This window comes from Pteropus vampyrus, unplaced genomic scaffold, assembly GCF_000151845.1.
Source record: "Pteropus vampyrus isolate Shadow unplaced genomic scaffold, Pvam_2.0 Scaffold213, whole genome shotgun sequence".
In the NCBI taxonomy this organism is placed as follows: domain Eukaryota; kingdom Metazoa; phylum Chordata; class Mammalia; order Chiroptera; family Pteropodidae; genus Pteropus; species Pteropus vampyrus.
Genome location: NW_011888994.1, coordinates 1,580,649 through 1,604,786, shown reverse-complemented (window position 1 = coordinate 1,604,786; position 24,138 = coordinate 1,580,649). Strand labels below are relative to the sequence as shown.

Here is a 24,138-nt window from a genome sequence, read left to right as displayed (position 1 = left end):
AGTCTGTTCAGATTTTCTGTTTCTTTATGATTCAGTTTTGGTCGGTTGTGTGTTTCTAGGAATTTATCCATTTCTTCTAGGTTGTCCAAGTTGTTGGTGTATAATTATTTATAACCTCTTAGAACCTTTGTATTTCTGTGTTACCAGTGCTAATGTCTTTCCTTCGATTTATAATTTTATTTATTTAGGTCCTCTCTTTGTTTCTTCATTTGTTTATCTTTTCAAAGAATCAGCTCTTAGTTTTGTTGATCTTTCCTATTGTCTTCTTATTCTGTATTTCATTTATTTCTGCTCTAAGCTTTATTATGTCTTTCCTTCCGCTAACCTTGGATTTAGTTCTTCTTTTTCTGGTTCCTCGAAGTATAAAGTTAGGTTGTTTATTTATCTTTCTTTTTCCTGATATCTGTATTTGTGGCTATAAACTTTCATCTTAGAACTGCTTTTACTGGATTCCATAAGTTTTAGTATGTTGTGTTTCCATTTTCATTTGTCTTCAGATTTTTTTTAATTGTCTTTTGATTTCTTTGCTCAATTGGTTTGAGAGTGTGTTAACTTCCATGTATTTCTGAGTTTTACAGCTTTTCTCCTATTATTGGTTTCTAGTTTTATACCATTGTGATTAGATACTCAATATATTTACTATCTTGAATTCGTTGAGGCTTATTTTGTTGCCTAACATATGATCTATCATGGAAAACGTTCTGTGTGCACTGGAGAAGAATATGTATTCTGCTGCCGTTGGATAGAATGTTTCGTATATGTTTTTGTTAGGTCCATTTGTTCTATAGTATTATGCAAGTCTGCTGCCTCCTTATTCTCTAGATGATCTATTCATTTTTGAGAGCAGGATATTAAAGTCCCCAATTATTATTGTTTTGCAGTTTATTTTTCCTTTTATTTCTGTTAATATTTGCTTTGTACATTTAGGTGCTCCAATGTCTGGTGCATAAAAATTTGCAATTGTTAGATTTTTTTTTACATACTGACTCCTTTATCATAATATGATGAAGTTTTTTGTCTCTAAACCATTTTTAGCTTAAAGTCTATTTTGTCTAAGGACAGCTATCTCCTGCTTTTGGTTACCATTTGCTTGAAATATCTTTTTCTTTCTCTTCATACTCAGTCTATGTGTGTCTTTAAAGCTAAAGTGAGTCTTTTGTAGGCAGCATATTGTTGGATCTTCTTATTTTATTCATTCTGCCATTCTTTGTCTTTTGATTAAAGAATTTAATCTACTTACATTTAAAGTAATTATTGATAGGTAAAGATTTACTGTTGTCATTTTAATGATTGTTTTCTAACTGTTTTGTAAATCCTTTGTTCCTTTCTTCCTGTCTTGCTGTCTTCCTTTGTGATTTGATGGCTTTTTGTGGTGGTATGCTGTGACTCTTTTATCATAATCTTTTGTATATTTACTACAGATTTCTCCTTTGTGGTTATCATGAAGATTACATAAAATTATTTATAGTATCCTGTTTTAGGCTGATGATCTGTTCATTTTGAGAGTGGGATATTAAAGTCTCCAATTATTATTGTTTGATGACAACTTCAGTAATATACAGAAACTTTTTACTTTATTTCACCTTCCATCACACTTTAGGTCATTGATTAGGTCATTGATGTTTCAGTTTATATCTTTTTGATATTGTTTGTCCAATAACAAAGTATGATAGCTATGATTATTTTTAATGCATTTGTTTCTTAACTCTTAAACTAGAGTTGTAAGTGAATTACATACCACCATTACAATCTTAGAGAATCTGTTTTTGCTTTATCCTCATTTATGTTTTAATGATAGTAATTAACATTCTTTTATTTTAGCTTGATCAGTGCTCTTTTTCATTTCTTACAGTGAGGTCTGGTGATGCTGAAATTCCTTACCTTTTGTTTGTTCGGGGATGTCTTTTTCTCTGCTTCATTTCCAAAGGACAGCTTTGCTGTATATAATATTCTTGGTTGACAGTTTTTTTCCTTTCTGTATTTTGAATGTATCACCTCACTCTCTCCTGGCCTGCAAAGTTTCTATTGAGAAATCTGCTGGTAGACTTATTGAGGCTCCCTTGTATGTGACAAGTTGCTTTTCTCTTGTGCCTTTCAGAATTCTCTCTTTGTCTTTGACTTTTGACAATTTAATTACAATGTCTTGTTGTAGTCCTTTTGGGGTTTAACATATCTTGGGTCCTATGGACCTCATGAATCTGGATGTTCATTTCTCTCCAGAAGTTTGGGAAGCTTTTAGCCATCTAACCCAACTCTTAACATTTACTAGACAAGTGACTTTTAGTAAGTTAACATCATTGAAACTGTTACTCGACTCACAGTGTAGTAACAGTTTCAGTGATGTTACTACATTTAACTTCTGTAGTTAAATTTAGTAAGCACTGTATTTTCTTAAAACCACTTAGCAATGGTCAGTCATCAAAATGAAATGGAATTTATAATGTTATAACAGAGGAGACTTTAAAACAGCATTTTTTTTCTTAAATTGATATCACATAAATGAAAACTGCTGGAGTAAGATTGACATACTCAGTGGCAATAGTCAATTGAATGTAACAATGGGGAGATCCCTAGTAAAGCTAATTAATGAATCTATAATGTTAAAAGAATCAGGAACCTAATTTACTTATTTTGTATATTTGTATTTTAATGTATAGGCTTATTATTTAGAAGGATTTCCTTTCAGTTTTGTGAATGACTTAATATTGCCATTTGAAGAAAGATGTGGTTATCATTTGCAAGATAAGTTGATTTGATATATGAATTTAAATCATGTTTGGCCAATCAAGGATCATAATTTTCCAGTATGTTTTATTTATAATTTACTTAATATAGCAACAACTTATTTTGTTGCCCCATAGTTTGACTTTGCCCAAGTTTCCATTTCTAAAAACTTAAGTGCAACTCTTTACCCAGCCTCTGTCACTGATAAATTACAAAGTAAAAGAATATTGTACTTAATGTCTTCTAACACATGCAGGCCTTTCTAGGTAGTGCAAATTATGAGGTAACTTTAAACAGTATGTTCTTACGTTTTGGTTTTCATCAAATACATTTTTCTAGTGATTAGTGATGTTTTGATGTTAGTATAGTTTGCATTCTATTCTTCTTTCTCATTAGAGTAAGAATCTAATGAAAATTTTCAGGAGCAGATTAAGTTAATTGTTCTCAACCGGCTTTATATTAGAAACACCTAGGAGTTGTTGAAAGATAACCAGGCTCAGGTGCCTAAGCCCCACTCCTATATTAGATCAGTGAGGGCATAGGGAACAGGCATCATATTTTTTTTCCAGTGAGTATTATCTGCAGTCAGGGTTGAGCACCACTGGTTTAAGTAGGTTAACGTATATGGAGAATGAGCTCAATGGCGATAGTTAAATCTCCTATAGAAATCAACAGAGCATTGGTGGTTTGGTGATGAAAATGATGTGGTCAGAAGTTAAATGGGAGTTATTACTGCTATCAGTCTTTTACTTCCCAAGAAGTCTATCTAACAGTTATGTTAAGGGTTAGTCACATGTCAATGAAGGTGGCAGAATGAGAATTATATGGCAGCATTGTTCAGTGCACAGGCTCTAAAGACCAGTGCATCATGCCTTGAGTCCTGTCTTTGTTCATTATTATCTCTGTGACCTTGGACACATTACTTAACTTTTCTTAAGCCTGTTCCTCTTCTGTAAAATGGAGTTAATAATAGTCCCTGCTTATGGCATTAAATGAGATTGTGCATTTAAAGAATTTAGTATAATGACTGGCGCATTGAAGCACTTCATAAATAATAAAAAGGTTGCTGTTACTACGAGGCACAGTCCATACTTTGGAATCACATTTGGTTTTGAATGCCCAATCTGCCACATACTAGCTGGCCAGGCTACTTCAGTTAATATAAAATGGAGTTAATATCTGCCTCATAATGCTATTGTGAATATTAAATAAACTGGAGTGTTTAGAGAGTACCTGGTTATAGATTGGGTTGACTTTTGAGATCGTTTTCATTATCACCTGCTCACTTTAATACTAGACTCTTTTTTTTAATGTTTGTAAACTTTAGCATTTGAGTCACATGTTTAGTCATCTTCAAAGGTCTTTCTGAAAGGGCACTCTAAGAATACATTTAAGTTTCCCTTAGTACCTATTTATTTTCCTTTTTTTTTTTCCTGTTAATCTTTCAGTTCTTAGATGACAATAAATTGTAATGTCAGAGGATTATAATTTTCACCTTTTAGCATAATTCTTCCAAGTGGTGAACTAGATTTTTCACCCTAATCAATCCATCGAGGACAATTTAAAACCTAATATGAGCTTAGCACCATATAACAAGAGAGGGTCTGTATGCTGTGGTACCTGTCCTTCAATCTAATTGAGCTCATTTTCTCAAGTAGTTTGGGCTCAAAAGTTGTTTTTGCTTTTGTCTCTCTTCCTTTTGATCCTTAACCTCTGATTACTTTAGAAAATCTAGATTAAAAGGACTTCTGGTTCCACTGATTGCTACAATTTAACAAGTCCCTCGACAATCTAATTCTTTGACATTGAAAAACTTCATATTTTAAAAGTTAATAATCAGCAGCCTTTAGACTTTCACTTCATTCTTGAACTTTGGTTAAATTTCTCAAACTTTTACTAAATAAGTTTTAATAAATAGCATGTTCTTTTTAACTCTTTGGATATCTCTGATTTTTTTCCCCTTTGTTTATCATAGAATTTTTTGTAAAAAAAAAAAGAAAGAAAAACAGCATAAGAGACATTTACTTTGGAAGTCTACAGATATGATTCATAGTTAGCAAATGATTCTGCAGATTATTTAAGCTGTATTTTGATTGATCTGTTTGTCAAATGTGAAGACAATACTTGTCCCTACTTACAACAAAAGGATGTTGTGAAGATTAGATTTAGAATGTTTGAACTCATTTACTCAATGCTATTGAAATGTTTCATTTTTATTATAGTTTCACATTATATACATACTGCTTTCTTAGATCTATTGTAATTTTTATGAGAGAAATGTGATTTTTACTTTTCTCTTTTACTTCACTACACAGGTATCACCAAATACATGTTATTTCTTTAATATACAATGGTTTTATTTATGATTTGTTTCCCAATTTACAGAAGTTGAAAAGCAGTATATCAGGAACTTAAAGACTGGACTCTGGAACCACTTTTGTTGGGTTTTTGAATCTTGGTTCTGTCACTATCTGTGTAATGTTGAGCAAGTAGCTTAACTTCTCTGTGCCTCAATTTACTTATCTGTAAAATGTAGTTAACATTAATACCTCATAGAGTTCTGAGGAATAAATTAGTTAACAAATGTAAGTATTTAGGATACTACCTGGTACTCAAAAAAATTAGCTCTCACTCTTATCGACAAAATAAAAGATGTGTTTAAGACCTTAATATTTAAATACCAGAATTTTTGATAGTGTTTTACTATGAAACATGACAGCCTTTTCCCTAAATAACAAACGCCATTTTAAATGCAGATTGGACAGTTAGATCTTCCTGTGGTTGCTCCTGCTCCTCCAGTGATTTTCCACATTGCAGCCCGAAGGGTTTTTTAAATCACTTTTATAATAAAAACGTTATACTTATTGTGAAAATTAACATTATGCTGAACAGCAGAAGATGAACCTCTCCTTCTGCGTTTCTACTTCCTAGGAGTAATCATCCTTTTCCATAGTTTTGTTTGATAATATATTTTATCAGTTCATAACCTCCTTAACAAGCTTTCTTTTAACCCTAAGATAAAGTCCAAACCTCCTAACATAGTCTATGAGGTCCTCCTGGCCCTTGCCTTCCTCTCACTTTCACTTTTTGATGTTTCCTGTTAGATCTCAGGTAAAAAGTCACTTCCTCAAGGAAGTCCCTTCCTGACTTCCTAAATGGGTTAGCATGATGTCCCCACAGCCCCTTGTACCCTCTCTGCCATAGTTGTTCTGTACTGTGGCAGTGTACTTTTCTGGATGATGTCGTAGTAATTGGAAGTGCTATTGCCACTTAGTAGGTAGGGCTGAGGGATGCTAGATGTTCACCTTTAAGAACTGCCTTGAGCCCTGAATGACTTTTGAAAGTCCCACTAGATGGTCACATGGGTGAAAAAAACTATTTATAGCTGTAGTTAGAGCCTAGAGCCCTGTGCAATTTTACATATGCATGTGGAATTTTTTTTTAGAATTTTAATTAAATATTGAGTTTTCCAGGAACAAAACTACTGTATTATTGAAGGAATATTGTACTTTGTTTTGTTTGGAATTTTACCAAGAGTCATTCACCATTTTGGGAAATCTCATCACTGAAGGCAACAGCAAATAGGTGGAAACATCTGACTACATAGTAAATATTTGTTTGAATTTAATTTAAATTAGGAAAAAGAAAAAAAAAATTAAACTGATGGGGGAAAACTACTTCTCTCTTTCCTGGCAGAATATATTTGCTTTCCTCTCTCTTCCTATTACACTTTATTCACATAACTTCATTCACAGATAGCACATCTGTCTCTCTCAATAAATGAGAACTTAGTGGAGGCAAGAACAGCATTTTACTCACCTTTGAATCTTCAGTGCTCACTGAGCATATAGTTGCTCAACTTGATATTTACTCAGTTGAATTAATGGCTTTAACAACTATTGATTCAGACTTTGCTAGACAAAGAGGGCAAAAAGACACTGTCTCTGCTCTCAAGGAACACACGATCTGTTGCTAAGACAGACTTGGGAATAATTATGATACAATATGATAGTTCCTAAAATAGAAATAGCTATAAACTATAGATATGTAGTGAAAAAAAAAAAAAAAACCCCACACAAGTCTTGTGTGGAGGTCCTGGAATAATGTCACTGAAGAGAAATAGTATTCAGTATCAGTGCTGGAGGACTGATTAAGGAGGACTCTTAATATACTTGGAAATTGAACAGATGAGCATAACTCTAAAGAGTGAGAAGGAGTTTGCCAAATGGTCAGATTTAAAGAGGGCATTCCAGACAAAATCCCTATTCAAAGGCTCAGAGGTTTAAAAAGTGCAGTTGGTATTACTGATGGAGCATAAAGTTGGAGTTTTATTCGTAAGAGATAAAGCTGTCCCTGGAGGTGATGAAGAGCCTCTTCCATGAAAAGAAGTTAAGGTTTTCCGTTGGAAAACCTTTGATGTAACAATTTTAAAAAGTGTATTTAAAATCATACTGTATGCCAGGCAGGTACCTATAACTCTATTACAGAGCTGGTGTGTTTTCATTTTATAGTTGGGGACCGAGTTTAATTAACTTGTCCAGGTTTTCACAGCTATTATGTGGAAGAACTAGGATTTAAATTTGAGTTGGTTGAGTTCAGACCTCCTGTCCGCTTTTCAAACTATATTTTACAGTCCCTTCAGCAAGGAAGAAACTAGATATTCATATCATCCAGTCTGGCTTCATTACTTCGCATCATGCTCAACTCTAGCAAATTCACAATTTTTATGTAAATTTAAATTCTTAACAGTTTGGTACTCCTGATTAAGTTTTAGTCTTCTAAAGGTCCACAATGGTCTCTTACAGTAACTTACTTCTGTCTGCAGGATACTTTTTATTCTGATGCCATCTTCTGTCTTGGCTATTGAAATGTCTTTGGTAGGGGAGCAGGGGTTCACCATTGCATGTCATGGACCAATAGGCATGATTTATGTACTCTAAAAGAAAAATTTGAAGTACTACTTCCCTTTTTTGAAACATTTAGATCTGTCCTCAGTATGCAAAAAGAATAGTAATTATATTAAGAAAATCCAATATTAATCTTGATATTCTATTGATATAGATGTAGTTTACTATTGAAATAAATTATTTCTACCTCATTCTGGTCTGCTTGGTTATCTTGAAGTTCTTCAGTTATTATCTAAATAACCCTGTGATCTTTCTGGCTACCCTAAAATTCTTCCTAATTATAATGGCTATTAAAATGTAAGTTCTGAAGAGATGATGTGATGATTGCATAACAGTAAGAATGTACTTGATGCCACTGAACTGTACAATTAAAATGATTAAAATGCTATATTTTATATTATGTATATTTTACCTCATTAAAAACATAGTACAAAAGTTCAGAGTGGCATAAGATCTCTTACCAAGCAGTTGCCAATCAAATATTTTTGAGAGCCTTCCAGATAACTTGAGTAAGGTGTGAGGGAAAGGTTTGGTTTATCTCAGTTCTTCCTATCCCATCATCATAAGCTGATCAGATTAAATACTCTTAATACTAAGCTGTTTGAAAAGAAGAAGAATTATATTTATTTGAGTGTAGGGATAAAGAAGGAAATGTGGTAAGAATGTTATGGGCTAGTCATCTTCAGGATGGATATGATGAAGATGCCTTTCAGACTTGGCTGCTATTGGCCCCTGACCCCTTTTTTGTTCAGAAGGGCAACTAAGGAGTTAAGTCAGCTATCCAAATGTCACCTCAATAGATGTGATGTGCATGTCGTAACTCCAATTCATAACTAAGGCTCAGACTTTTGCCCCCCCCTTTCACTCACTCTACACCCCAATTTCAGGAGAAATTTAATTTTCACCCATTAGATTCACAAAATTTTTAAAAGAATGTGCTGGCGAAGATATGGGAAACTCACAGACATATTGTGGGTGAGTGTGAATTGCATAATTTTTTGGAAAGTAGTCTGGTATTCACTTTGAAATTTTTTAATACACATTCTTTTGGCTTAATCTCATTGGGTTAAAACTAGCCGTTTTTGCTTTGTTGTTCATAATGACAAAACAGTAGAAGTAATCTGAAAGCCAGTCAGGAAATAGTTGAACAAATTATGTTCTATCAATTCTAAAGAACAATGTGATCTATTAAAATGTGAATTAAATCTACATTCATTGGTATGGAATGTGTAGTATGTTAAAAATTTGTTGAGTTAATTGTGTAGTAGTATAATCTTTAAAAAACAACTATGTTTATGTTTGAGAATAGAGAAAGGTATGGAGGGATTTACATCAAACTTAATACTGATTCATTTAGGGAGGCAAGCTTGGAGGTAGGCTTGAATTAACTTTCCTCATACAGCCATGTTTGTTACACTTTTTGCAACTTTAAAAGTTTCTTAAGTAAAAAGAGGGAAAGGGAGAGCTCTATAATGATAGCAATTATAATAGAGATTACTTTGGGGTGGGTTGATGACATAATGGGTACAAGAGAAACCATTCTATGGGTTATGATCTATATTATATCTTGATGTCATTGGTTACACAGATGTGTTCACTTTGTAAAAATCCATCCAGTTTATGGTTATAGCTTGTACAGGTTTGTGTATATATTATACCAATTAAAATATTAAAATTATGGCACAGCAATATAATAGAATGCTATTATGTTTTTAAAAATACTTTTAATAAATATTTAATAAAGTTGGGCAACAAACAGGACAGTCCCATTATCATAAAATATAATATACATGTAAACACAGAATGAAGACTGGAATAAAAACATTACAGTATTATTAATAGTTAATGTCCAGATGATTGTTGTTTTGGTGTTTAAGTAAGAACAGTTTTTTGGGTTGGGTTGTTTAGAAAGTTTGTAGAAGCCTTGATGAGCAAAGCTGGATTACAGGATATAAAGCAGAAAATAAGAGTGAAGAAGGATAGAGGAAAGGGGAGAGAAAAAGATAAACAATGCTAAGGAGAGACATCAATGACGTCAGGTAATTTTTTTTAACCCCTACTAGGAAGGGACTCCTGCTAGGAAGGGACTAATTTCCGCGGCCAAAATCCTCATGTACTAGTTGGATCATATTAAAAGAACTCTCTTTCAACAAACTCAGTTTGGTTTTTATAAATAATTTATGCTTGGTACTTTCTTTGTTTTTAAGCATTTAATGAAAATATCATCGGTATAATAGTTTCAATTGATTGTAGCAGATGCAACTCGTCATAGCTTAAGAAGCTTATATTCTCCTACTCATCACTAATTAATTGTAAAATGCTCAGATTGTTTTGTTTCATAGTTGACACATGGGGCAAATAATAAATACCTCCCCAGGTTGGAGAATCAAAATGTATGTGGAAACACTTTAATAGAATTTAACACTATCCAATTGTAAATTATTTTTGATTTTCCTTCAGCCCAAAAGCCCTTAGTCGTGAAATGTGGTCATTTCAGATGTAACTCTGAGTTCAAAAGTCGAAATTTATGAAATAATGCATTTTTTTAAATCAAGTTCTGCAAATGTAAATGCAACATTTAGTGTTTATCGAGGTTTATCGAGGTTTGTGATTGCAATGGATCTTTAGTATTTTAGACTTAGTATGTAGTGCTCTATATAAAAAATTGAAATGTAAACATTTTTATTTCCTCCAAGTATTGTTGAGCTGTCGGGAATTATCAGGCTTTTTTCTGTATTTCAATCATTCTTCATTATTCACCATGTTAACTTAAAATGACTAATAACCAAAATCAAATCTTTTCAGGTGTTTCGCAGGGGTTTTAAAGGATTTGACTTTTGCTAAACCCTCAAAATCAGTAATAATCTGGACGGAACGCGAGTTGGGTTGGGTTGTAGAAAACTGCGTGGCATTAGGACCCAGGGGGCTCCCGTGAGCGGATCTAGGGGCCAGATTGCAAATTCGCGGTGACTCAGTCTGGTCGGCTCCTTGCGCTCGGCGGCCGCGGCGGCACCAGCAGACATTGGCGGCCCAGCTGCCAGGATCAGTTCCCCCGGGTTTCAAGGTCCGAGACTTCTTCAAGGAGCCCCAGACAGGTCCGAGGCGTCTGGGGAGCGCAGGGGTCGTTCGGGCGGGGAGATGGGGGTTGCTTGGCGCGGGAAGCCCTCGGGCCTCTGCACGGGGAGTAACATTTGCTCCGTCTCTTCCTGTGTCTGGCTTTATTTGCAGCAAACCAAGATGGAGTATGAGTGGAAACCTGACGAGCAAGGGCTTCAGCAAATCCTGCAGCTGCTGAAGGAGTCCCAGTCCCCAGACACCACCATCCAGAGAACCGTGCAACAAGTATCCTTTCCGAGGCCTCGCCGCCGCCCGCACAGCTTGTCCCGCGCGGGGCTGGCTCCCGGCGGCCGGGTAGCTCCCGCCACCCCTCCCCCTCCTCCCGCTCCCCGGTTCCCTCCGCCCTCCGTCCACGGGAGAGAAGAGGCCCGCCCGCCACCGCCGCCGCTCCTGCCAGGCTTCTCGCGCACGCGGCCCTCGTGCCCGGGTCCGGGGGACCGCCGCGGCCGCCGGCTTCCGGTCCGCGGGAGGCTGGGGCTCCGGGCCGCCGCCCGAGATCGCGACATGTGCGTCGACGGGGTAGCCACGTCCCCTCCCACCCGCCGTTGACCTGCCGACGGGGTGGAGAGTGTGCGGGCAGGAGCGGCCTGGGTGCCGGCGCAGACCCCCGTCGCCCCGGCCCACAATGCTCCCGGCGTGGTGGGGCATGCAGACAGAGCGAGAGGCCGGCTGGAGGGCGCTGTGTGCGTTCGGAGCTCGCCTGCAGAGCGTCCGGCCAGAAATGGGGTGGAGCTGGCGCGGGTTATGAATTGCGGCGGGGTTGGGCCTGGGGTTACTTCCAGGCCCTTGCCGTAAAAAAAGCTGGAGACCTGTAAGTATGGGGTCTCAGGCCTCACCCTGGGCTGTTGCCGCGAACACCTGTTGCAAAGCTCCCTGGCTCCCAAATGAGATTTTTCTTTTTAAATCTTTTGGCTCGAGACGGCTCAGTTATTCAAGTCTACAGAGTTTGCTGGCGTAGCGGTCCTGTTGCTACGGTTTTCAAGATAGAAATCGTTAAGCAAAACCTCTGCTATGTGTGCTTTCTGTAGTGCCCTAAATTGTGGGCAAATGGAGAATTCTTATTGGATTCAATGAAGGAAACATTCACTCACCTGATCATAAATAGCCTTTTTATCTGTTATTTTAAGACCAAGGAAGTTAATTCTTTAAAAAACTTAAGTTTGCTATTTTTGCAGAAAAGCCTCCTGATTTTTATTGATAATAAGCATCAAAATTACTTAATATGGAATTTGGTAAATAAACTTTTTAGTGTAGTTTGGGCTTAAATTTAAAACTACGAAAATAATTATATAGAATTACGTGAAAAGCGCTGGTAAATAAGTTTAGAAGAAGACTGCATTGCTATAACACAATTACAATAGCTAAGTACCTAGCTTGGTTAATATAATGCTTATCTAAAATGGGAGGGGGAGCAGATGGTCTGTTTGATTTTTTTTTTTTTTTAAGCCATTTCTTTTGAAAACAACTAGTACCAAGGGAAGCAGTTTGAGGGTGTATTGGAGCTTGTATCTGAAACCTTGTTATGGTTCAGTTTTAGCTGGTGTTATAGTTCTAAGAGTGATAGAAGGTGATACTAAATGAATTGTAGGTGTCCCGTTATTTCTTAAGTTAGCCCAAAACCGCACTGTAATTTCTTCTGCAGCTCTATCATAATTGCTTGTTTTAGTATTTATTAAGTACCTTTTATGTATCTGGTGCTGTGTTTGGGCTAACAGATTTACAGTTTATTCTGTGTGCCTGGAGCATTGTATACCCTCTCTGAAAGGAACAAGTTAAGTTTCAGCAGGTAGAGGTGAACAGTCTTAAAAATCTGCACTGCTTTATATTTTCAAAGTGCCTAATGATGTTCTTTTGTGTCGCCTTAGAAAATGATGTATTTAATTATTGTTTTTATATAGGCTTGAGCACTTTTTGAAAGACCATTCTAATAATAGTAGGGATAGATAGCTCAAGTTGTAAGAAAGTAAACCTTGTCGGGAAATGTTTATGAAAAATCTATTAACTTATCACCATGCTGTTAGCCTTGGCCATGCACTAAAGAAAGAAATAGCATTTTTTCTTGGTTAAAGAAAGTAGTTGTACCTTGGAATTTTTCTAGATAGTGTATTTTGCTAGTCAGTATACATTCTTTCCACTAAACATTGAGGGTCTTCTAGTATGTAACAGATAAATACAGTGTACTTTGAGTTCGTATCTTGGTTTTATTTGTTTATTTTTTAAGTTAAATCCATTGAGTAATATCATTTGAATATTTGTTAAAACAATTAAGGATGTTATTGAAAAGCATATTAGAGGTTAAGAGAGCATGAAGAAAAATAAATTAGAGCATGATGTCACTGTTGTCTGCCAACAATAAAATACCTGCAAATTGTGTCACTGGAAATGTTAGGGTTTGTGGGGTGGTAGAGAATTGTAAAACTGTTACAGTGTCGTAATTTCATAATATTATATTATGTAATAAAATTTGACAGGATCGTGCATAAATGATATTTTATCTTAATTTTTGAACTCTAAACAAATTAGTCTAAAACAGTTTTTTAAGTTAAAAAGCCATTTTGTAAAGTTAAATATCTTTAAACGACTTCATTTCTTAGTGATACTTTTGTTTTTGTCATTAAATACCTTTCTGGTTAGGGTTTTTAAGGTTTAAATTAAATTCTGTTTTGAAAAAACTTTTTGCTATGTTGAGCATGCTGAAGGTGGAACTTGGCTAATGTTGTATCGGATATAATTGATAAAAAAAAATACTAAGTTTACTGTTTCAGCCATAAAGCACCTAAGAGATTTAAACAACCACTAGTATGTTTTTGGAATAGCATATTGATGGTTTTAATAAGATAAACTTATTCTTACTGAGAAAAAAAATACAAGGCTAACGATACCACAAAAGGGATTCTTAATTTTAGATTAAAAATGCTTAATTTCTTCCTTAGATTACATTGAGAAGTTTCCTTAACTACTGTTTGTTCTAGAAACTGGAACAACTCAATCAATATCCAGATTTTAACAACTACCTGATTTTTGTTCTGACAAAATTAAAATCTGAAGGTAAGTAGGGTCTATTGATAACTACTAAAAGTGTCTTTAGAAGGCCCACGAAAAAAACAAGGGAAATACTCATTTCAAAGAATTTCATTTTGTAGTAACCACTTGCTTTACAGAGATGGAATGAGCAGAGACTTGAGGTACTACCACTCTATGCATTTAGATGCTTATTTATAAACATTCAGTTAATTGGGTGTTTTTATAGTAAGTTCTCTGTTCTTTACAGATGAAAAGAGTACTACAAACTCTATTTTAAGATTTTGCTTCAATCCTCGTACATGAATATCATGAAGATTTATTGATTTTAATACACAGGTTGAATGCAGGGTTTACTAATCGAATATACACGTGTTTATAGAAAACAATGGAAAGTTCATATAAACAAAATGAAAAACCATTTATAATTCTTTCACCCAAAGATATGATTGTGCACAATTTTATGTAATTGTGCACTATTTTAAAATTTAGTGGAAAAACAAGATCTTTTATTCATAGACTTATAACTTTTTAAAAAGTTGTTAACAGTATATACATGAAACTTTTTCATTAACTATCCTACAACAATTTTAAATTTAAATTGCTTCTGTGGCAATTTAAAGCCTGAAAACTAGTCCAATTTTTAAACAATAATGGTCATTTGTTTCTAATGTACGTAAGTGTCCCACTAGCCTTTATTCATACCACTTCTTTGCCAGACAGTTTACAGGCTCAGGGGCAATAACAGTGAACAAAATAAACAAGACTCTCTGCCCTCATGGAGTTTACATTGTAGTGAGAAGTGTTCTTATAGAGTTTTTTGAGTATTGAGTATTCCCTTCTTGTCAGACACAGAAGGCACTCAAATGTTGAATGACTGGCCTCTAAATGAAAACACTCTATGCCCTATTCAGTGATTAGTTTTTCAGAAGCCATAATGCAGTTAGTAAAAACACTACTTAGAGTTAGGAAACAAATCTTAGACTCTGACCCTCATTTCACCTCTCTTGCTTTTTTCAGCTAATAAAATGCCTGTGTAAAATGCCATCTGTAAGGTTTGAATTTCAAGCTCTAATGGGTTAACGGCTTTAATGTCTAGTAAAATCTTACTAATCTTGAATTCAGATTTTGATGATCCATATACAGTATAGTGACTTATTTATAATTATTTTCAGATAATTTTCTACATAATTGTAGGGGTTGTAATTTATGATTGAGGGAAGTAATAGAAATTAAAACTTACTAAATTTGGGTTTTAAGAAACTAGAAATTCCATTAGCATATCTTTAAATTCAATTAATATTTCTAGTTTGATATGTATACTTATGATACATTGTTTCTTAATATAGAAAGTTTATTTACTTATGATACATTGTTTCCTAATATAGAAAGTTTATTTTCCCCACATACTATAGTAGTTTGTAATTAATGCCTTTTTTTTAAGCATATGTATTTAGATAATGAATTTTTCTAAATTATAATTGTTTTACTTAAATTTTAAGCTTATTTAACAAAGCTGTCTACTCTGTCATGTCCTCATCCTAAATTCCAAATATTAAGATTGCTACAACATTGTACTCTTAAAGCTTTCTTGGAATATAAGGGTATGTCAAGTATTTTTAAAAGCAAACAATATAGCAAGAGAGGTTGGGTGTAACTGCATCCAAAAGACCTATTAATTACAAAACCATAAAATGTTAGGGTTTTATTCAGGTTTTCTTGACACTAACTAAAATTTCTTTTTTTTTTTTCTATTTCTTTTTTTTCTTAGTCACCATCTCTTAAAGGACGTTGTAGGATTTTTACATTTGTATTATACAAGATTTCTTCTGTTTACTCATTTATTTGGGATACAAGTTTATTATATCTAGTCTTCTATTAAATAATAGTCATCCATATTAGAAAAGAAACATGAGTAACATCTTAAAATGAATATGCTCACCATTCCTTACGTGTATTTGTTTACACTGAATTGTGGAGTAAAATAGATCTGGAAGAGACCTCAGATGAGCGTGTCTAATTCCCTCACATTACAGATGAGCAAATTAAGGCTAGTGAAATAAAGTCTTAGTTTTTTTTAAAGAGGAGGTGGTTAATTGGTGGCTCTTTTAGATGGATTTTGGACAGAGAATGTAGTTTATTTCTAATAAACAGATATATAAGCCATTTAAAATAAAATTACATGACTGAATTATTAAGGGCTAACTTAAGACAAAAAATATTGCTTGAGGAAGTTAAATATTTGGGTATTCATTTATTTTATAGCAATTTTAAACTTTCAAGAGAAGTTTTTTTATTTTCATTTTAAGCTTCCTATTGGAATGGGTTATAATTGAAACCAGAAGTTTTTAAGTGGTGGCAAAACCTCTTAGGTTTTGCTGTGATAGCCTGAGTGTAATTTATATGCAAAGAAAATTTGCTATCTTTTTGCTTTTCCATATGTTTCACCATTGAAGATTGCAATGCCAATCAGACTTTGGGAGCATACTGGAATGAGCCTGAGTATTTTATTTTTTAATAGGTATGTGAAACAGTAGTGCTATAATAGCATATCCTAGCCAGTAAACCAGGTCTTCATGTCTTCCAGCCCTTTGAGGAGGGTGAGACTGCAGTGCCTTAAGTGCAGGCTCTGAGCCAGACTCATGAGGTTGATATTTTGGCTTCCCCACTTAGTAGCCTTGCCTGTCTTTGGCAAAGGCCTCGATTTCTTCATTTGTGCAGTGGGAATAATAATTTCTGTCTCACAAGGTTGTGAGGGTTAAATACAAACTACTTGGAAGGCACTTAGTAGTGTTTAGTATCTAATAAGCATTCAGATGTTAATTATTACTGATGTTGATGGTGATGCCAATTGATAATTCATCAGTTATATTCTACAGGTATTAAATTGCTTATTTAAAATTCATTAACATCTATGAATTAAACTTTTATATAAAATACTATGTTTAAAATATCTCTGGAAAGTTTTAAATTGTTTTACCTTTTTTTTTTTTTTAGCTCAGAGGCAAGTGAAAAATGTATAAATTAACAGCAGTTAGTATGTGAAGTTGATCCCATATATTCTTTGTCCACTTAATTTTTTAATAGGATATTTTTACTGACTAATACTTTCAGATCTCTAATTTGATGTTTATATCAGGTTTCAATAATGCTTGAGTACACTGGTCATATATAAAGTAAATTAGCTTAAACTAAATCAGTAGTTTTCAACCAGGTGCAGTCATCATGTGTGTTTGCCCTCCCCCACCCAATTTGACATCATCTGGAAACAGTTTTGGTTGTCATAACTTGGAGAGGTGGTACTGGCATTTGTGGCCAGTGATAGTGCAAAACGTCTTAAAATGCACAGCACAACACCCCCACAACAAAGAATTATCTGGCCCAAAATGTCAATAGTGCCAAGGTTGAGAAACCCCGAAGTATATATAAATCATGGAGCTAATCTTTTGAAATTATTATGGTAGGGTTTTTTTCCTGGTAGTAGCAAAATTATTAGAATGTTGCGGTCAATTTTTGAATATAAACATTTTTAAAGTTACTGTTCTTGTTACATTTTGAAATTAAAACTACTTTAAAATTCAATACTATTGTTATTTTATTGCAGATGAACCCACAAGATCATTGAGTGGTCTCATTTTGAAGAATAATGTGAAAGCACATTTTCAGAACTTCCCAAATGGTGTAACAGATTTCATTAAAAGTGAATGTTTAAACAATATTGGTGACTCCTCTCCTCTGATCAGAGCCACTGTAGGTAAGTTATATTATTACAGTTTTGTTTATCTTATTTGTAACTGGATTGTTTTTTTGGTATGACAGACCATTTTTATAGGAATTTGTGTCATCCATTTCATGTTGAATTGTGATGGAAATTTTTCATTGCCACTCTTAAATGCTTTTGATAAAATATATATGTTACAATAAAAGCTTTCATCTACTGAGACCAAGGTTTTTGGTAGCTGCTTAATCAAAGTTGGTTAAAATGGGGCATTAACAAATAAAATTAATTTAGGATTACTGCTTTTTTTTTTTTTTTTGACTTCCTTATTATCTGTCTTCCTTATGTAATACATTGAGTATAATTTCTAGTTTCACTTTCTGAAGGATAGGACCTTAAATTTTTATGATTTTCTCCCGTTTTTAATATTTGCATTGTTTACACATAATTACAGCAAGTCCTCAAATAATGTCATTTCATTCAACATTGTTTCATCATAACATTGATGAGAGCTGTAGGAACCTAACTTGTCAATTACTCTATGGTAAAATTGGTTTTGTTACATGTCATTTCTGTTAAAGTCTCAGAACCTATCAACAGCATTACAGACTTATTGTACAGCAAGTTTTTAGTTTTTTCAGAGTGTTTGACTTATTTTCAGTAAAGCGACTTTGTATCATCTTATGTAATACTGGGTTAAAATGCTTAATTATAATAACTGGTATAAGCACAACTAACGGTTGGTAAGTACATGTATTACCTGGTGGAAGCAGAAATAGGAAGGTGTGCTCTAAGGTAGCCTGGTAATGGGCAGCATTCAGTATGCCATGGGACTTAAGCAGCTCAATTTTACAGAGATCTGGAAAGTGTCTGTTAATCTGTCAAGTTGGTTAAATGAAAGTCGGTTAACCTTCAAAAAGAGACAATCATTTTCATTAAAAGTTACTTACTTTTGTATATTTTGTGTCATGGTGGGTTTGAAAAGTACCCATTTCATCTCTTACTTAAAAAGCAGAGACTCTGTGATTACCTTCCAGATATTCACATATTAAACATTGCCATTATTAACGGTGATTTTAAATAGAATAGGTAAAGGGCATTTGTAATTTGAGCAAAGGGACTCCCTAGGTTATTCTTGTGGACCTTCATATACTCCTAATGCTCTACCAAGTTTTGACACTGGTAAAAAGAATGTGTGTGCCTACCTTTTTAAAATGTTTTAATCTTAACAGTACATATTGGGAATCTTGCCAAGGAGGTAAAATTGGAAGGACCATATTTCACTGACTGTGGTAATCAAACCATTATATGAATTTAAAATTGTTTCTCCTGTTAAAGAATATGTGGTTGGTTTGTAATTTTAATATTTCACTAAACATCCTTTTATGTGTGTTTATAAACTTCTGGGGCATTTTCCATAGAATTCATATAAGTGTTACTGGGTCAAAGTGTAAAATATTTAAAATTTTAATATGTATGCCGAGGACACCAGTGTTCACTCTCATCTTTATTCTGTACACAGAATAATATAATTTTTTACTTTTTGCAACTATGTTGGACATTAGAAGATTTTTCAGGAATGGATGAGATTCTCTTGGGCCAGATAAATTTGAATGTCAGTCTATCAACATTTTTTAATGCTTTCCTAGCAAAAATAATGTCACCAATTAGTATACCATGTCGTTTGTTTAGTTTTTATTATTGCTTGTTTGAAGACATGCTTGGTTTCTTTTAGGCAAATCCAGAGCTTTCTCTTTCCCTCAATTCTTCCATATTTTAACTTTGGAAAGGAATAATTGACAAGAAGGAACAGGTCTGTTAGTATTGCTGCTTTCTTATCGTACTAGAAGTCTGTTTACTATAAGGTTATATATTTAAAGTGCTATCAATACATTGACCTTCACCATATAATTTAATTTTTTTAGTGAAGAGTAAATGTTGGCCAACAACTTTTTACCTTTTTTAGCTCTTTACCATTGGGAGCAACCTTCTCAATCTAACAAAAAATTCAAAGAAAATTTATTCACACAATCAGTGGAATTTGCTATTTAGTAATAATCATTGAGCAGTTACTATATGCCAAGCACACATTTTGTGTGCATTCTCAAAATAACTAAGAAAGCACTTTTTTTTTCATTTTTGCAGATTAGTATTTTGAAGCTTAGAAAACATACTTTGCCTATCAGCATTTGTACTCTTAATTATGATACTAAAAGGCCTATAATCACCAAGCATATTATGTTACTAATATTAAATTTACTAAGGCCAAGAAAAATATTAACACAAAACTTTTGTGTTCTTACTGCATTTGTATTAACACAAAACTTTGTGTTACAAATTTGTCTTATTTGCATAATCCATTAACTATCTCAACTAAGCTGCACGACACAGTTGAAATAATCCAGTCAAAGTGGTACCATCAGTCAACATATGCCACTCAACCTCCAAGATCACCTTGCCAGTGATTCACCTTTGATCCAGTAAGTGAGAAACTGTAGGATTGTGGCCTGTCCACTCTAGAGGGATTGTTGAAAACAGTGAACATATAAGATTGTTCTCCATTTGTGGCTTATCTACTTTCTCCCTACTGTGGTCCATGGCTGTGATCCCAGGTTAAGTCAGAGAGCTGTTCTTAGCTGCTTCTTTTTTATTTTCTAAGTTTATTTATTTTAATTAGTTTCAGGTATACAGTACATTGGTTAGACATCTATATAGTTCATAAAACGATCCCCCAATTGCTCCCTCCCTCCCTGACCCTCTACCTAGCCAACATATTAATGCTAATTGCATTCCCTATGCTGTGCTTCCCATCCCTGTGACCATTCATCAGCTACTAATTTGTACTTTAACCATTCACCCCATTCTCCCAGCCCCACCCTCACCCCCCGTCCATTATCAAATCGTCCACTATATTTGTGAGTCTGTTTTTGATTAGTTTGTTCTTTTTATTCCTTAGATTCTGCATATAAATGAACTCACATAGTGTTTATCTTTCTCCATCTGACTTAAATACCTTCTAGGTCCATCAAAGCAATATCTTTTTCTATCCCCTTCGTTTTAGTCTATGTGTGTCTTTTAATCTGAAGTCAGGCTCTTATAGGCAACATGTAGGGGTCTTGTTTTTATTTCCATTCATCTACTCTATCTTTTAGTTGGAGCACTTAATTCTTTTCCATTTGAGGTATTTGTTGATAGGAATGTAGTTGTTACCATTCTTTATTCCTGTTTTTGATACATGTTTTTTCTTCTTAAAGAAATCCCTCCAACATTTCCTGTAATACTGGCTTGGTGCTGATAAATTCCTTTAGCTTCTTTTTGTCTGAGAAGCTCTTTATCTGTTTTTCAACTCTAAATCATAGCTTTGCTGAATAAATTATTCTTGGTTGTAGATCCTGGGTCTTCATCCTGTCGAATATTTTCTTTTTAAGCCTGCAGTACCTGGGATTCCCAGGTGGTCTTCCATCCAAATACTAACAAGGCCCGACCTTACTTAGCTTCTGAGACCAAACGGGATCGGGCGTGTTCAGGGTGGCATGGACATAGACCTGTCGAATATTTTTTGACAAGCCCTTCTGTCCTGCATAGTTTCTTTTTAGAAATCAGCTGCCAGTCTTATGAGTGTTCCCTTACAAGTAACTCTGTTTTTCTCTTGCTGCTTTTAATATTCTTTCTTTGTATTTAATCTTTCTTTGTATTTAACCTTTGGCATTTTAATTATGATGTGTCTTGGTGTGGACCTCTTTGGATCCCTGAGTTTGGGAATTCTCTGCGCTGCTTGAGATTTTATGTCCATTTCCTTCACCAGGTTAGGGAAGTTTTCCATCATTATTTCTTCAAACAGCTGTTCAACATCTTGATTTCCTTCAGTTACACTAATCAAATGGATATTTGGACCCTTAATAGTGTGTCATATGCTCCTTAAATTATTTTTAAAGTCTTGGCATCTCATCTCTTGCCATTCTGATTGGTGTTCTTGGCTTTCCTGTCTTCTAGATTAGATAGATCCTTTTCTTTGTTTATTCCTTTTAATATACTTCTCATCTCAGATAATGTATTATGCACTTCAGACTGGTTCCCTTTTATAATTTCCATTTTCATTTTTTTTATCTCTTTGTTGAAGTTCTCACTGAAGTTCTCTACACTTCCCAAAAGTTCAGTGAGCATTTTTATAACCAGTGTTTTGAACTCTCTATCTGTTAAGTTACTTGACTGCATTATATCTGGATCTCTGTTCTGTTCTCATTTGGTTTCTGTGTCTTTGGTTTGTCTTCCCATTTTGGCTGCCTTTCTGTGTCTGTTTCTGTGTACTAAGCAAAGCTCCTAAGTCTCCCGGTCTTATTAGTGTGGATTTGTGAAGTAGGAGTCCAGTGGCACAGTCCTGAGAGGGGTTCAGCTGCAGGCCAAATTTAGCCCAAGCCTCTGCCCCTCCAAGACCACTTGTTAAGATTCAGCAAGCAATCCATAGACGCTGTGCTTATAATTGCCCGAAAAAGCCACACCAGAAACCGAAGCCAGCTGCCTCCAGTGTGAGTCTAGGTGCTGCTCATCAAGGAGCACTTGACTGTCTGAGGATATGCTTGGGTGGGGCCGTGAGTTGGGGGAGGCGGGATTTCAGGGAATCTTCTGGGCGGAGTGACCTCTGTTATCCAGTTTGAGGACTTCAGGGCTATGGTGGCGCTGTGTCTGGCGCTGTGTCTGGCGCAGTGGTGCCGGGGAGGGCTCAACAGGGGAACAGTGGAGATACAGCAGGCACTTCTGTACCCTGCGAGTCTCGCCTCGGCCCTCACTTTTAACAGTGTCTCCTTGTAAGTCCCTGGTGCTCAGAGTAAATAGTCCGTCACTGTGAAAATCCGCTCGCGGATGCAGCCCTTTTAAGAGGCTGCTGCCACTGCCACAGCCTCGGTCTCAGCAGCTCGGGACCAGGCAGCCCCACTTCCTGGCCCCGTCCTCCCTTCTGCCATTGCAGGATGATTTCTTGGATTTCTACCTAGTTGTATGGCTTGTTCCTCTAGATCCCAGGCGATTTTTCCTTGCTGCTGCTCCTTGTGTCAGTCACAACTTTGATTTGGTTGCCAGATGGATGAATAGAGCCTCTATCGTCTACACCATTTTTTTTTTTTCTCCTTAGGGAAGTTTTCTTATCTTAGATAAATCACGTCCTCTACTAAAAAAAGTAAAGTTATCTTTCCTCCAACTCCATTCCCGCGTCTCTTAGTCAGCTGGAGTCTGCAGCTCCTCCTCAGCCTCCTTGGGGCCATGGAGCAGCTGGCAAAAGGCGGCCCTGTTCTTAGCTTCTTGATATGTTTTTGTTTGAACCTAATAGAGTCCTCATCACTCAGTGGTAAATGCTGCCAACATTTCGGTATATTTTCTTTTTACTCTTTTATATGTAATTTCTATAAAATAGGAGTAATTCTAATCAGTAGAACTATTCTTGGTATTGTTGGAAAAGAGCAAGTTGAAGCCTATACAGATATTTATTAAAAATAAAGAAGAGGGTAAAGTGTAGGAAAACAAGATTAGAAACAGCTGATTGATGCTATGGTTTTTCCACAGATGTTCTATAGTGATATGGGAGTCCTTGATGAATGTTAACTATTTACATGGTTTGGAAGTCTTAGGCTGATTTGGGATGTGTGTGTGTTGGGGGAGTGGGGAGTTGTGCATGGTTGTTCACACAGCAATATCTAACATAATACTGTCAGATTTCCTAAAAGTGTGTGTTTTCTTTTAAGGTATTTTGATTACAACTATAGCCTCCAAAGGAGAATTACAGAATTGGCCTGATCTCTTACCAAAACTGTGTGGCCTATTGGATTCTGAAGATTACAACACTTGTGAGGTAAAAGCATTTGCTTTGTATGTAATTTTTTTGTGTTATTATTGTCATATTGTGAATTAGTAACCTTTGAAAAAAAGTTTTTTCTGAAACATAACTGCAAAACTTAAAAGCCTAAAGTTACCTTTTGTTTACATTAATGATTATTTATCTTACTATTTTCTACAAAGACTTAAGATATAAAACCTCTCTACTATATTTCCTACATGGAAACATCTTATGTTTTTGTATTTTAAAAGTTTCCTTGGGGGAAGTGGTTCCATAGTGTAGCAATTAGTATGTCTGCTTTACACACAGAAGGTCCTAGGTTCACGCCCCAGTGGAGCCACAGACCATGATCTACGGCCATGCCTTCCTGAACAAGCCCGATGTCTGATCTTGGAAGCTAAGTAGGGTCAGGCCTGGTTAGTACTTCGATGGGAGACTACCTAGGAAGACCAGGTGCTGTAGGCATTAAAAAAAAAAGTTTCCTTGGATGTGTATATATGTAATAAACAGAGCTATTGTCAAGCTTAATCAATTGATGTGTGGTAATTTTCAAAGATAGACTTAAATTTACCAAATTCACAGGCTATGAGTACTTTTTCAGCTTCTCTAAATTCTTTTTGTGCCTCTTACAGTATGACATGTTTAAAGTGTGTCTAGTCTGGTTTTAGTCATACGTTAATTGAAATAGCTCTCTGTTTGCCACTGATCAAATCAGTAGCAGCCTTTCTATTTGAAGAGGAAAGAGGGAGTCTGGATTTCTTTTCCTACAATTTCTCACTGTTACTGAGTACTTTAAAGTATCTCAATAGCAGGCTTCTAGTTGG

At 35.2% G+C, this 24,138-nt stretch overlaps 1 protein-coding gene and 1 pseudogene across 3 annotated transcripts in view; one reads left to right on the top strand and one right to left on the bottom strand.

Annotated features, from left to right (window-relative positions):
* TNPO1 (transportin 1) overlaps window positions 1-24,138 on the top strand; it is an 84,902-nt gene that overhangs the window by 21,524 nt on the left and 39,240 nt on the right. Inside the window, exons 1-5 of one of the 3 annotated variants that reach the window (XM_011372727.2) lie at window positions 10,573-10,726; window positions 10,860-10,973; window positions 13,721-13,796; window positions 17,374-17,523; window positions 23,223-23,329. In XM_011372727.2, the coding sequence (XP_011371029.1) occupies window positions 10,869-10,973; window positions 13,721-13,796; window positions 17,374-17,523; window positions 23,223-23,329 (438 nt within the window). In that variant the 5' untranslated portion in view covers window positions 10,573-10,726; window positions 10,860-10,868. Of the gene's footprint in view, window positions 1-10,572; window positions 10,727-10,859; window positions 10,974-13,720; window positions 13,797-17,373; window positions 17,524-23,222; window positions 23,330-24,138 lie in introns of those variants that run through there. The other 2 variants (XM_011372728.2, XM_011372726.2) reach the window with 2 other exon arrangements.
* LOC111747197 lies at window positions 20,914-21,032 on the bottom strand (annotated as a pseudogene).